The sequence below is a fragment of the Apaloderma vittatum genome, unplaced genomic scaffold, assembly GCF_000703405.1.
Source record: "Apaloderma vittatum isolate BGI_N311 unplaced genomic scaffold, ASM70340v1 scaffold20942, whole genome shotgun sequence".
NCBI classification, from domain to species: Eukaryota; Metazoa; Chordata; class Aves; order Trogoniformes; family Trogonidae; genus Apaloderma; species Apaloderma vittatum.
Window position 1 is genome coordinate 10144 of NW_009702156.1, and position 14219 is coordinate 24362.

The 14219-nt window shown below is 49.2% G+C and overlaps 1 protein-coding gene across 1 annotated transcript in view; it reads right to left on the bottom strand.

Annotated features, from left to right (window-relative positions):
• Positions 1-11061, bottom strand: part of STIM1 (stromal interaction molecule 1) — a gene marked incomplete at both ends in the record, with an annotated part of 11956 nt that extends 895 nt beyond the window's left edge. The window contains 4 exons of the mRNA XM_009879449.1: positions 4187-4422; positions 4862-4962; positions 6539-6706; positions 10884-11061. Of these exons, the coding sequence (XP_009877751.1) occupies positions 4187-4422; positions 4862-4962; positions 6539-6706; positions 10884-11061 (683 nt within the window). The remainder of the gene's footprint in view (positions 1-4186; positions 4423-4861; positions 4963-6538; positions 6707-10883) is intronic.
• Between the last annotated feature and the right edge of the window lie 3158 nt (positions 11062-14219).

Genomic DNA, 14219 nt, shown 5'->3' on the forward strand with positions numbered 1-14219 from the left:
ACAGCCTGAAAAGGAGCCTCAGTGATCGGTTCAGATGTCAGCAAGGTTTGCTTCCCTCCCGGAGCTCAGCTCTGCTCTGGCTGCCGGCACTGCGGGGCCAGTGCAGCTCCTGGGGCAAAGCGCAGGAACGCGGCCCCGAGGCAGGGTTGCAGAGCTGCACCTTGTGCCCAGGACAGGACAGCGCCTGCGAAGACGCAGAAACCTCCTGGCTTTGTGGGAGGTTTCTGCATCTAGGACACATGGCAGATGTACAGTAACTATGATATTAAATGCGCTTTCATCACAGTCCATGCCTGAAATGGAAGCTCTGGTCCAAAGGTAGCATCGTCTGTCTCATGGTGAGCTTACTGCTCCAAGACACTCAATTTGAAAAGTGTTTTCCTCCAATTGCAAACTGACCTCAGCCTGAGGAAACAAGCTGGACTGTCTCCTTCAGGGCACTGTCACCAGCTAATTAATGGCTTTTCAAGATCATCACAATCTTTCTGGCCACCTGTCTGGTAAGAGAGGCCAGAGAGCTCAGCCCGCTCGCCCTGTGCCCAGCCTACGCTGCTGCTGCACCACGGCTGTGGCTGAGCCAGAGCCCGGGCATGGCAGACAAGGCACCTTCCCTTACACAGAGGTTCCTCACACTTGTTTCCATCAGGCAGAGCGTTACACCTGGAAAAGCACGGATCTGCCAGCCTGCAGACAACTGACCAGTCATAGTTAATCCACTGGTTGTAATTTCCATACAAGATGTTCCCTCTTTTGCAGTGGATAAGGTGTTCAGGATTGTTCAGGGTTTCTCATATGCACAAGAAAAAAATGTACAAATGGGTTAAAAAGGTGAACAGACAGGAAAGCTAAGAAATGGAGTAGAAGGTGAGCTCCTTCAGGAATCGAAGAACCAGCAAATCGCTGCTATAAAAACATACGGGTACGAAACAGGAGCCTCCTGCAGCTTAGCAATAACTGAGGTACGGAAGCATCACTGCTGGGACATATTTCAAGTGGAAGAAGGAACAAACAAGAATAATTCAGGTACTATTGTCATTTCCACATCCCCAAGGTTAAGCACAGGTTCCCTCTCAGGGTCCCACCACTCAGCTTTGCTACTTCTTGCTTTACTGCACTGCCCATCTATGAACCTTTTGCTGGAGCTACTCGTACCATCCAACCTTCTATTGCAAGATTTTTATTTCTCTTAGCTCCAGAGCCAAAATCAAGTCACACGAAGTCAAAGTGGAAAAAAAATCCCTTCCTCAGCCGGGGACTGCAAAAAACCTGCCAAGAGAAGGTGAGGGGTGAGTGTTACTGGGCAGGCTCGGAGGCAGCCCCGGCTCTCGCACTGTGCCTCCTCTGCAGCTTGGGCAGAAGCGGCACAGCTCACCCCTGTGTGGCTGCTGGGACAGGGACACAGCTCAGGTGGCTCAGCTTGGTGGGAAACGAGGATACAAGCTCTGCAGAATTAACTAACAGGGAGGACTATGGGTCTCTGCCACAGGTTTCTTTTTCTTTGCACGCCTTACTCTGTGATGAGCACAGGACCAAAGGCTGAGACCTCGCCTTGCACAGCCACCGTGGACCCTCACTTCCCACATGGGTCCTCTCGCTCCAGACACTGCACACTTTGTATCAGCATCTGCCAAATACCCTGCTCATCGTCTCACAGAAGACAACTGCCACGCAAGCCCTAACCGCCACCAAACCGGTGCTCGGCAGCGCTCCCCCAGGGAAGGCTCCCAGCCGAGAACAGGAGGCTCAGCACGCTGTCCCCACGGCCCCAGCACCAGCGTATCAGGGGACAGATTAGCACAGTAAGTGGGGTTGCTCAATTTATTTAAGGATGCCAAGGGAAGGAAGGCACGGCGACCAGCGGGAAGGGACTGGGATCAGTCTGCGTGCCAGCAAAGCCTACACGGAGAAGCAGGTGCGATGGGAAAGGGAAGGTTGTCACCTCGTCCCAGCCTGGCCCGAATCCGTAATCTCCACCTCAGGGGTAAAAACAAGTAAAAACAACCCTCCCGATTTCACAACTAGGTATTTTTTTAAAAAAAGCAAAACCCAAGAGCACCTGAGAACTACAGCAAAGTGTGATTCTTCTTCATCCCACCAGACTCTTCCCGGGGGTTAGTAAAGATGCTGATGACTCAGTGAAGAGAGGTACATTCATTAGTTTTCTGTGCCAGAAAGTTGGAAAATTTGTGTACATATTTTAGTCCAGAAAAAGGGCAGAGTGTAGAACAAAAAAACTAAAATATAACTGAAGAGAACCAAACCAGGGTATTTCCAGAGGGACTGATCCTCCGAGGACAGAGACGAGCGGTCACTGAACCTGCGCCCAAAAAGCCAGGCTGCGTCTGGGATGGGACAACCGGGCATGAATGGAGAGAGAAAAATGCGATTTACTGGGAGAACCATCACCAGTGGTCAGCAACATCCCCAGCACATCTGGGGAGGGAAAACTCTGCGCTTCTCTCCTGAAGCAGTTTTTGTACACCAAGAAAGAAAAATCCTCTAGGCTCTCCTGCTTTGGGAAGCCAGGTGCCCAGCCCTGCGGCAGGCAGGCTCGCTGCCCATCACTGCGCTGATGAAAACCGCAAATTCGTGCCTCACAAATCCTCACTGCGAAAAATGTCCCTTGAGGTGCCTCAAGTGAGGAACAAAGAAGCCGAAGCTTACAACCTGGGCAGGAGGCTCATGCCTCGTACAGCTGCCACCCTCCGGACGGCGTGCTCGGGGCGTTGCTCAGGGCTTCAGACACTCCTCTCTCACAAATACCTACCTTCTATCTCTGCAAGTGTTTCATTAGAGCTGTCAAGCGTGGTTCGTAATGGTACCCAATAATCACAAAGACCCCATTATCTGTTTGAGCCTTTAAAAAAAACCACCCCCACAAACTGCCAGCTCCAACCCCATGTTCACTGAGCCCTGGAAACACACAGACACCCCATCCCTCCTCCCTTAACACCATGCTCTGCCTCCATCCGCCACTCTCAAGCCCCACCTCAGCACTCGCCTCCAGACCTTCACAATGTCTACCCAGAGCCTGAAACCAGGAAGGAGAGAGATGCCGATGGCACGTATGGGCATCTCCTGTAGCACACGCTGCCAACTCCAAGGCTCTTCTGTTCCTCTCTCCCACCTCACACCCAGTTAAATACACTTTTGATGATGTCCTCGTAAGAAAGTGACACAAATCAGACATAATTAACAGGACTGTTCAGAACAGGCTTCCCACAGAAAGTCATGCTCTAGCCTCGCACTGCTCCCCAAACCAAGCAGACCAACGCTGCAGAGCTGCCCCTCAGTTCTCCCATTCCCTTGCGCAACAGTTGGAGAGAGGAAACTCTGTGGAAAATGCATTTTTGAGAGAAATGAGGCTGAATCTGAGTCAGTTTAACTGGGAGGAGTAGTCAGGACTGATTCACAAACCTTCTGCAGAGAAAGAGACAGCCTTCGCTTAATCCAAGAGCTCAGTAATTGGGAAAGCAACAGGCACTGGGTGACTTGAGGCCACTCCCTTTGTCCGAAAGGTCTGGGCTCCCAAAAGCAGGATCATTCCCCGCTTCAGCTGCCCCATTCCCCGCTTTGCATACAAGGAGTCCCTGATAAAGAGGGTGAGAAGGCCCACCTTGGTGACCACAACACATGCGCAGGAGATGGGCACTGGGCTTCAGTCTTGGCTCCAGGGAGTGTCTGACATGGTGTGACCAGGCTGGCAGCTCCACCACAGCCAACTGCTCCTCCCCACACAGAGTGGCAAGAGGCGTGAGCCCAAAGCCGTGCATGAGAAGGGCGTGAATTCAGGTTCTTTTACATCCCACACAACTGCTCTAGCCAAGGGAAGACAGGGACAATGCACTTTCTCACTTTTCTGAGTCTAGCTCATGTCTTCGGGTTTTTTTGGTTTTTGGTTTTTTTTTGGAAATGCCTAAATTCAGTGAGTTGAACAGAACCACATGCAAACGATTAAATGATGTATGATCAAATGATGACTACGAACATCTACAAATTACTAGATCTGCTGGATTTAACAGGCACTTAAAAATTCCTGACCCTTAACAACTAAGTTTGTCTTTGGTTACTTAAAACCCAACTTAGACACCTTAATTCCTCCTAATGCATCTGCTCCAGGTAGAACCCAAGCTGCAGCATCTGGCAGAGGCAGAGTCACCACACATGGCTAACCCGGACTACGTACATTGTATGGACATGGGAGACACGATCTCTTCATCCAAATCGTCCACGTCATCGGTCATGATGAAGTGTGAGGGGTTGGGCCGGGGGGTGCCCATCCAGCTGGGGTCGATGTTGAGGGCTGACGCCAGGCTGTGGATGCCGGGGTTGTTGACGATCTGGAAGCCGCAGAGCAGCTCTATCTGCTGCCAGCGATGCAGGCGCTCCCGCAGCGCAGCTGTCACCTCGCTTAGAGCTTGCCTGGAAGCAAAGTTCAGACAAAGGAAAATGTAGGGAATGAAGGAAAAACACCCCACCAATTGTCTGAAATGGTGAGTCAAGTGGTTCAGCTTTGTATCCTAATATTTAAGACATCTTTCATTCCACTTTCAGGAATACAGGAATCAAAATAAACAACAACAATGGAAATATCCAAGGAAAACTGCCGCCTCCTGAATTCTCATTTTGACAGGACTTTAAATTGCTCTGCATAAATGCAATTTCTTTTTTCACACCAAGAAAATCAGGTTATCAATTAAAAGGAGCAAGTTCAATTGCAGCTAACCAAAGTCAGCAGGACAGAAGTTCAGCAGAATGAGGACAAGAGGATCTGCACAGGCTGCAACTCGCTCATGGTTGTAGCACGAGCTGGGTGGAAGAGGCAGGGAAAAATATAGGAAGTTATTAAGTAGATACTCACTTTGCAGTTAGGATTTTATGATCAACATCATCTAGAGATGAGCTGTGAGCAACGTGAAATGTTCCAAACAGGGTGTTTCGCTTCTTTTTAATTTTTTCAGCCTGGAACATCAACAGAAAAAGGTCACAGGAAGAAGACAACCTCATGTTTCCTCCAGGACAAGAACATCCTGGATAGGTTGAGATAAAAATAGTCCCTGCAGCTGTCTGCACACATGTAAATAGTGTGAACTGGGTTTTTACTGAAGGATGTTATTATTCCTAACATGGAGGGTGAGGAATTTGCGAGCAGCGAATAAGTAGGTTGCAGGTTTCATGCTCCTCCTTGGCCCTTCTCCTGATTTCCCAGTGGTCAGACGAAACTGACCCAGCTGCTTCATACAGCGAAGAGCACTCACAAAGCCTTGTTTGGTCTCTCCCATTAGTAAACTGTCAGAGAAGCACTGATAATGCCCTTGGGTTGTTGCTTTGTGGAGCTTTTTTGTTTGGGGGTTGATTTTTTTCACTTTCCCTTTGTCACACTCTGTGTATTCAAAATTAGAGTCTCCAAACACAGATCAAGGGGCATTAACTTGAGACTTGCAAAAGGCAAAGCAAGGATGTGGACATGAGAACTAAAAAGATATTAAGGCAGACCGTTCTTTCCCTGCCGCCAGCTCTGACTGCTGTGTATATCCACAGAGACAAACACATCACAACAGCTTCCTGATGGCTCATCGCTTTTCGGCTGGCACAGTTTGAAAGAACTGGGAATGCTGGAATGATTCATCACCACAGGTTGCATGCACATGGTCGAAATTCTGCTGCCTGTGCACGTAAATCACCTTGAGCAGGGATTATGCTTAATAGGTGCAAAACCTTCTGCTCACTGACTACCCAGAGCACGGTCATGGACAGGCCAACGCAGCCGAGGAGCTTGCCCAGCTCAGCGCCCGCCCTGCCCTCGCAGGTGACAGCTCATCACCATTTTCACACCCTGCTTACACCTCTATGAAGGTTTGTGCTGCACCTCAAAAGAGCACAAATATAAGCCACTAAAAGGGAAATAAAGAAGGTGTAGAGAAACCAACTCTGCAGGTTTCATTGCCCAAACCTTTCCCCGTGGCTGAGAGGGGAAGACCTGGGACAAGATGCTGAGAGCCCCCTTGCAGTACTGTGTCCAGCTCTGGGGCTCCTGGCAGAAGAAGGACAGAGATCTGTCGGAGCAGGTCCAGAGGAGGCCACAGAGATGCTCAGGGGCTGGAGCACCTCTGCTACGAGGACAGGCTGAGGGAGCTGGGGCTGTTCAGCTGGAGAAGAGAAGGCTCCCAAAGGGGAGACCTTAGAGCCGCCTCCCTGTATCTGAAGGGGCTACAGGAGAGCTGGGGGGTGACCCTTGGTCAGATCAGGAGTATTGGTTTCAAGCTGAAAGAGGGGAGATTTAATTAGGAAGTAATTATTTTCTGTGGGGATGGTGAGACCCTGGCACAGGCCACCCAGAGAAGCTGTGGCAGCCAGCCCCTCCCTCGCAGCATCCAAGGCCAGGTTAGATGGGGCTTGGAGCAACTTGCTCTGTGGGAGGGGTCCCTGCCCGTGGCAGGGGGGGTGGAGCTAGACCATCTTTCCGGGCCGTTGGAGCTAGACCATCTTTCAGGTCCCTTCCAACCCAAACCATTCTATGATTCTGTGAAATTCTCACCCCTTCCTTGGCCACCAGCAGCTGTTTCTCTGCATTCTGTTTCTTGATGTTGTAGTACTGGACCTCCACCTCGTGGGTCAGCTGGAGCCACTTCTGCAGGGCTTCGGGCGCAGCCCAGCTGCAGTGGGACTCCAGCTCCTTCTCGGCGTTTTTCAGGGCCATCCGCACCTGGGGGAGAACCAAGCAGATGGGGTTGCAGCAGCAGTGGGGAGACAGCCTGCCTTTCTGGCAAGGTCACCCAACTGCTGCCTGACAACCTGGTGCTTTTAAGGCACCAGAAAACCGAAAAAAAACAGATTGGATGGGGCTTTGAGCAACCAGGTCCAATGGAAGGTGTCCCTGCCCATGGCAGGAGGGTTGGAACTGGATGATCTTTAAGGTCCCTTCCAACCCAAACCATTCTCTGATTCTTATGAAAAAAAGGCTCCGCAGAATTTCATCTTACTCGTGGCAGAAGCAGAGGTCGTTAGGAGGAGAGATGGCACCCTGGTCTGTGGGCAAGCAAGCGAGAGCAGTGACCACGCAACAGACAAGGCTGCTGCTGGCATGAGCAGAACCTGTGGCGCCTGCCTTTCATGCCTAAAGCCGAGCTCTCTCCTCAAATCCTCTCACCCATCATGATGCCTTCCCGCCTCAGCACCTCAGCTCTCGGGGAAGGTGAGCAGGGCTGACCTGGTTTTCCCCTTCATGTCCGCTCCTCTGCCTTCCAATGGCACAAACTGCGGGTAAACCCTCCAGAGCTGACAGTACGATGCAAGTGTTGGTGAAAAGAGAGTTAGGTTTTAGGAAAAGATCTTCAGGGGTGCTTATCATAGCCTCTAGAAAACTCTGCCAAGTTTGCTGCCTGTCTGCAGGTCTGCAAACCCCACAGCTCCTCCTCCCGAGGCAGAATCGCCTTCTCTCACCGCAGTGACTGAGCCAAACTGAAGGAACTTGTCAAGAGACAACTTTCACACTGGAGCAAGATGATAAAAATATTTAGACACAAAACATGTGCTGCTTGGTCAGGAAAAGAAATAACATGTCTGGAATAAGCAGTTTCTGAGCTTTCTGGGGGACTTGCCTTCCATCCCAGCTCAGTCTCTTCCACACACTTACTTATCTTGCTGGAGATGGGAGCAATTACAAAATTAGAAGAAAGTGAGTGACAAGCAAGTTGAAGATGCCAAAACCTTACATAAAAGCATTTAGAGCTAAAGACCATCAAAAATTAACACTTCTCTTTCATTACATATGATGTGGAGAGACTTCAACAAACCTAAACCCTGCGAGAAGTTAAGATATCCCACACTGGAGAAACTGAAGGACGGTGACTGCAGCTTGGAGCTGCTGCCATCCAGGGCCAGCACAGCAGTGGAGGGCTGGACTAATCTCCAGCCACGGCACCTCGAAGCTCAGGAGGGGAATACATGCTTAAAATAAAAGCCAACCCTAAGCACTTTTACGAGCTTTCACTGCCCCAGCAAGCCCTGGTCCACGAACAAGGACCTTCTAGCTCAGGTGCAGCTGGCAGTCAGGGCTGCCCACGGATCACCGGGATGATGTCTGTCCCCTTTTCTCTCCGAGTTCTCTACAAAGAGGCCCAGGTCTAAGACACACAGAGGCAGCAGGAGTGTGACCTGCTCAGGCTCTGCACCAGACCCTTCCCAATGCTCAACAGCCAGGTTTCCACCCACCCCTGCATGGTGCTGCTGCCTCTTTGTTTCCCACACAGCACAGTCATGACCAATTGAAGAGAAGCATTTTTCCAAAGATTGCTCAAACTTGGATCTTTTCCCTTAACGTGTTATTTAACTCAGTCACGTCTCAGCAAGTCTGGCACAGGCGTAACTTCTAGTGAGCCAAAAGCAGCAGGTTCCATGCAGATACTTTGAAATCCTATATTTTATCCTGGAGGACACTGGCACAGTCCATCGAGAAGTAGCCAGGAGGCACTGCACATAACAGTCACATACCTATGACACTTGTGTGTGATTTAGTCTTGTTGAGCATAACAGTGCCTAAATCATTCAAAAAGTTAGAAATTCAGAATCACAGACCCCAGGAAGGTCTATTTTTCCCCTATGACACCAGTGGCAATGGGTGCTGCTCTCACCACAAGCTGAACTCTTCACCATGACCCATAAGCATCTCAGTTTTAGGAATACTGAGAATAAATGGGTAGGAAATGTGCCATTGGGTGTTTGGGATAGAGGAGTGCTCAAAACATCCACAGGAACAACATTTTTATGAATGGTGGAAAAGGAAAGCGGTGCAGAACAACGGTCAAGGTTGAGATGAGCTATCATACAGCAGCATCCCAACCAAACCTCCTTGGTTCTGCAGGGCAATCAATACAAACAGGAGTCACTCGGTGTGTCTACATTCTCCTGTGAAGATTTCTAAGATCTCATTTTGACCATCAAGAGCAATAACTTATAGAGTGAGGAATGTCCTCTGGGTCTGCATCCCTGGCTGGGTCCATGGTCTAGGGGAGGACGACCTAGTGAGGAGAGAGGATTGGTATGAACAGCCCAGTATGGGCGAGTCCCAACCCAGGACTACACTGCTTCTGCACCTCATTCACCCAGCTCCAGCAGGAGCCTGCAAACCCTCCACTATCATTTTAGAGATAAGAATCAATGGGTGCAAAATAAAGTCTCGTTCTGTTCCCTGGGATCTAAGAATACTCTAAAGTCAGGTGAGTTTTACAGTCAGTAGGAGTGACTGGTTAATGGTATCTGTGGTCTACAGCTCGCTTCGACGGTGAGAGTGTTATAATCACACAGTGTGGGTCAGGTGGGCAAAGCCAATACTCACCCTGCCAAGGCATCCCTCCCGAAGGCCTCTGAGGAACAACACAGCGGTTGAGTCACCTCTGGCTTTCCGGGTTTCTTAACACGTGTAAAGTGGAGGGGGAAGAGGAAGGGATGAGACCCTGCCTTCTGCAAAAGTCAGGAGCAGGTCGGGTACAAGGGCTTGGGGTTACAAGACGGAGGCAACACATCCTTGTTCTATGTCCCACAATATAAAGTGACCCAATTTCTGGGGGTGTGAGTCTGGACATCCCAATGTGTGTCCTGAAGCAGATCTCAGTGACTTTGTGGAGAGGCTAGAAGACTATGGAGGAGGAACGATGTTGGATCACAGGAGCAAAGCTGGTAACAGGCATCAGTGTGCCAAGCAGGAATACTGCTGCACTGACTGTGGCTCCCTGGTTCCCTGAACCCAGGACAGTTGTTTCTCCCTTGTCTCGTTTTCTTCCCCATCCTACATGTGGCATAAAAAATGGCACAACCAGGTTGGAGGATATGCTGGCACCTCACAAGATCCATGGTTGTTGCCTCACTCGCACACTTCTGGCTCACACCACTTCAGTTTAAACCGATCTATAAACTAAAGTCAGATAATAATTGTCGCTCAGGTGAAACAGGGAGCAGCAACTAGAATGGTGGGTTTGGACCTCTCTTGCAGCCTTGGGCAAAGGGCAGGTTTGAGGTAAAATGCCCATGTGCTCGCTCTTTGCCCTCTGTTACTGCAGGCAGGGACCGACCGTAAGCAATGTCTTTGATTTCCATTATTTCCCTAAGGGTTTTGTTGTAAGCCTTGGGGTTTTTAGATGTACGGCTGGGAATGTTTTTTTGACCTACAACAAATTAATTTACAAATGTTCTGTGTAACCTTCTAGACAAAATGTCTTTCCTTTTTGCCAGCAGCAGCAGCATTATAGACAATATTCCGCCTAAGCCTACATTACGATATGTAACTCGGGGACATATTTTCCTATTACTCTAAGCTTAAAACTAACGTCTTTGAGAATTGCATATGAACTCTAACCTTGCTGTAGAGATTCTAATCTAGTGCTAAATTTCCTTGGAAGGAAATTTCCTTCGTACGCCTCTCTGACCCACAAGAAAACATGGTAAGCACAACTGAACCCATTAAATCTCTTGTACAACCACAAATAGAGAGAAAAGGGAAAAAAGAAAGAACTTATGGTTTGGAGCAGGAGTCAGAAGTCATCAGAGGGGTGCAGCTCTGTACAGGTGAAGTTCAGTGCCTCTCCTTCTGCAGGGCAAGTGAGGACGATGTGCGGTGGCAGCACATTGCTCTTGAGACAGCACCTACACTGTCGCCCCACCCGTCACACAAGCTGTTGGATGTACGGTGATGTGGAATATGGAGTAGTGAGAGAAACACCTGGACCTCTCTCTCCATAAAGATGTGTGCAAAAACAAAGGTGGGAGAACATCCAAAGAAGAATATGACTGGATTCCTCAGCAGGATGAAGCAGTAGTGAGGAACCACCTACGGCTCTCACTGGTGTGTCTCACACGTAAGGGTATCCACCTGGCAAACACATTACCTGCTCCAGTTCTTGCTCAGCGTATTTCTGCCGGCTCAGCTCATTCTCCGTGCCCTCCCGCAGCTCTCGGAGCCGGTGTGCCTCCTGCTTGGCGATGCTGATCTCGTCTTGCAGCTTCTTCTCCAGATGCACCTTTTCCACCTCCACGGAGCGATGCTCCTCCTGCGCCTTCTGTAACCTGCAACACACACAGACCAAGGGCCAGTGCTGTGGTGCTGATGGCAACCAGCATCGTCCAGCCCAACCCTGCTCGGATTAACTTTGTGTTGACACCAACAGAGATCTGTGCCTGGAAAGCCAAGGAGGAAGTTTACTGCGTCCAGGAAGAAATTACACTGTAGAGTCTCTATTTCATTTATTAAACACTCTGTACATCTTAGTTTTCCAAAGCACATAAGGATCTCCTTTAATAAGCTTCAGAATAATTTCAATTTTCAGTGTTTTTACAAAAGTGAAGATCTCTGCCTTTAATAAAAATCAAGGAGGGTAAGATTTGCCTGAAGAGGTATGACCACCCAGATGGGATGTCTTCATGTTCCCCTGGAAAAAGCCTTCAAATTTAGACATGTCTTAATCATAGAATCATCAGGGTTGGAAGGGACCTTAAAGATCATCCAGTTCCAACCCACTGCCATGGGCAGGGACATTCCCCACTAGATCAGGCTGCCCAGAGCCCCATCCAGCCTGGCCTTAAAAACTCCCAGGGATGGGGCTTCCACCCCCTCTCTGGGCAACCTGGGCCAGGATCTCACCATCACCATAAAAGGTTTCTTCCTTCCATCTAGTTTGAATCTACCCTCTTGCAGTTGGAAGCCATTACCACTACATTTGCTTGTGAGCAGCCTCTCCCCAGCTCTCCTGCAGCCCCTTCAGGTGCTGGCAGGCCACTCTAAGGTCTCCGCAGAGCCCTCCCTTCTCCAGGCTCAACTCACTGGGGAGGTGCTCCAGCTCCTAAAGGAGCACAGCCCAAGTGCAGGCTTGTGGCAGGCACCCATCATTGCCTTCAGGTCGAGAGCAGAGCCCCTCCCTCTCTCAGCCAAGGACTCCTCTTCCTCAGGCTCCTCATCAGCGTGCAGGTGGACATTTTAAACAGATTGGATGGGCTGGACTCTCGTCAGCCACGATGTTGGCTCTCTTCTTGGAAAAGGCTCATTTTCAATTTACAGCTCTGTTGAGAAACTCAAGTGTTTTTCTTCTCAATTTAAAGTGACTCTTGCCAAGACATTCCAAGTTTTTAGATAAACCCACGCTCTCTGCCCTGTGCATCCGCACTAAAGCTCTTCCATACTAGGGCTGTAAGAATCCCAAACCACCAAAATATCTCTCTTTAAAGGAGAAATTCCCCTAAACTGTGAGACAGAATGGGAAGGAATTTTATTCTTAAGATAATTCTCAAAGCACTCTAACACTGTACTTGCCCTTACCACCATAGCTTCCCGACAGCAGAATCCACGTTTTCTTATGTTGGTTACGGACAAACCCATGTTTTGTCTGTTCATTCCCGTTCAAACCCAGTCGACTGAAACACACTGGTTTCATGTGCACTGAGCTCCAAGAGACAACAAAGTGCCTTCGGAGCTGCACTTGCAATGAGGGCAAGAAATTGAGGTCCATCTACTAGAGCCTCCACAATTCAGGGGCAGATCTTCAATACAGATCTCTGCACAATCTTCTGTCATCAGGAGAATGTGCTGAGACATGAACTTTTTCATCTTAATAGGTCATTTAATTGACTGGGAAGTGTCACTGTTGAAGGATGTTCTCAAAAGTTTTTTGAAGATGAACAAGAAACGTCTTTTTGTATTAATCTTCCCCTCCCAATCCTTCAGAAGCAGACAAGAGTTTTCCATCAAATAACAGTGCCAGCAGCTGGCAGGCAACAGGGAAGGTATCATAGGCCTTCCAGAGACCTACTCAGCACTGAGTTTCAATGAGCCAGGAAAGGAGGTTACCTCAAGCTCTAGAAAAGAAGATTCTGAGCAGAACTTCCGAACAAGCAAGTCCATGGCAGCTGGTGGGGTTGGTAGTTTTTGCCATTTCTACAGTGGCCGAGGACCACAGCTGAACCTTGCTGGGGTACAAGACTGAAGAAGCAAAGGTGTACTCCTCCGCTGGAGGAGAATTAAAGCAATCCTCTGCCAAGAGGCTCCCTTAAGGTCTAGGAATTCACCTCCCACTTCTCAAGGTCCTGCTCAGTGCTCCCTGCAGAGGACAAGCCCTCCCAACTGCATCCAGGGCAGAAACATCACAGGCTGCCCTGGCTTATGACTCAAGCTATGCTTAGTATACGTGTTTTTCTGTTTCTTCCTATCTGGCTTTAGAGTATTAGCTGAACTTCCCAGGCACAGTGACTTGTTTATGTGGCTCTGCCCTCAGCAGCAGAGCCCAAGGTCACTCCCCACATGGCACATTGATAGCAGCCGGTGTTTGGACCTCTGGCGTGACCTGCTCTTCAGCAACACCCAGCAGACACCTCCTGACCTGGACACAGCTCTGCTGCTCCAGGAGGTGGATGTTGAGAGGGAATTCCTGTGTCCTTCTGGCTGTAGGAAAAGAAAAAAAAAAGATCTTTTTCTTTTGGGGTATGTCCCACCTGTGATGTAAAATTACAAAAAGTTCTGTGAAACCAGCTGTGGACTAGAGTTGGCTCCATGGTGGGCAGAGCGGAAATGCACTTTATCTCCATGCCAGAAAGAAAGCAGGTCATGTACCCACATCACTGCCAGGGGAACGTGCCCAGTTTGGCATCATCACCTTGGTACTCTCTCAGGTTTTTGCCCTCCACACAGATGCTGACTGACGTGACCGCACTTGAAGGAGAAAGCCTTTCGAGTAAAATTCACATGCGGGACAATTCCCTGAAGGCTGTCACAAAGCAAGAAAGCAGGCTGCAGTCTTGTGAGGATGTCAGAGGGTTTCCAAATCTCAGCCGTTTGCAAAAGTCCCCAACATCCTTGGGATGCCAGAGCTGACAAGGTCACTCCTCCCCACTGCCCCCGTGAATGACCAGCACGAGGACCTGAGGTCAGGTGGAGGATGTACTTGTCAGGTTATGTGGCAGGCAAATTAAGTTTTATCCTCCAAAATTACACTTAAAATAAATAATTATAGCCCAAGACTACAGTGCTCTGTTATGTGACAAATCTGCCCATAAAAAATATCTTATTGCCAAGAAACCCCACTGGACACTTGGGAAGATGTTGACTCTGGTACACGGCAGCAGGGAAAATCTGTCCTGAAATCTAAATGAAGAATAACCTTGCAAGAAAGATTGATAGTTGAATGCTCCAACTAGGTGGAAACACAAAACACAGAATCACAGAATCGTTGAGGCTG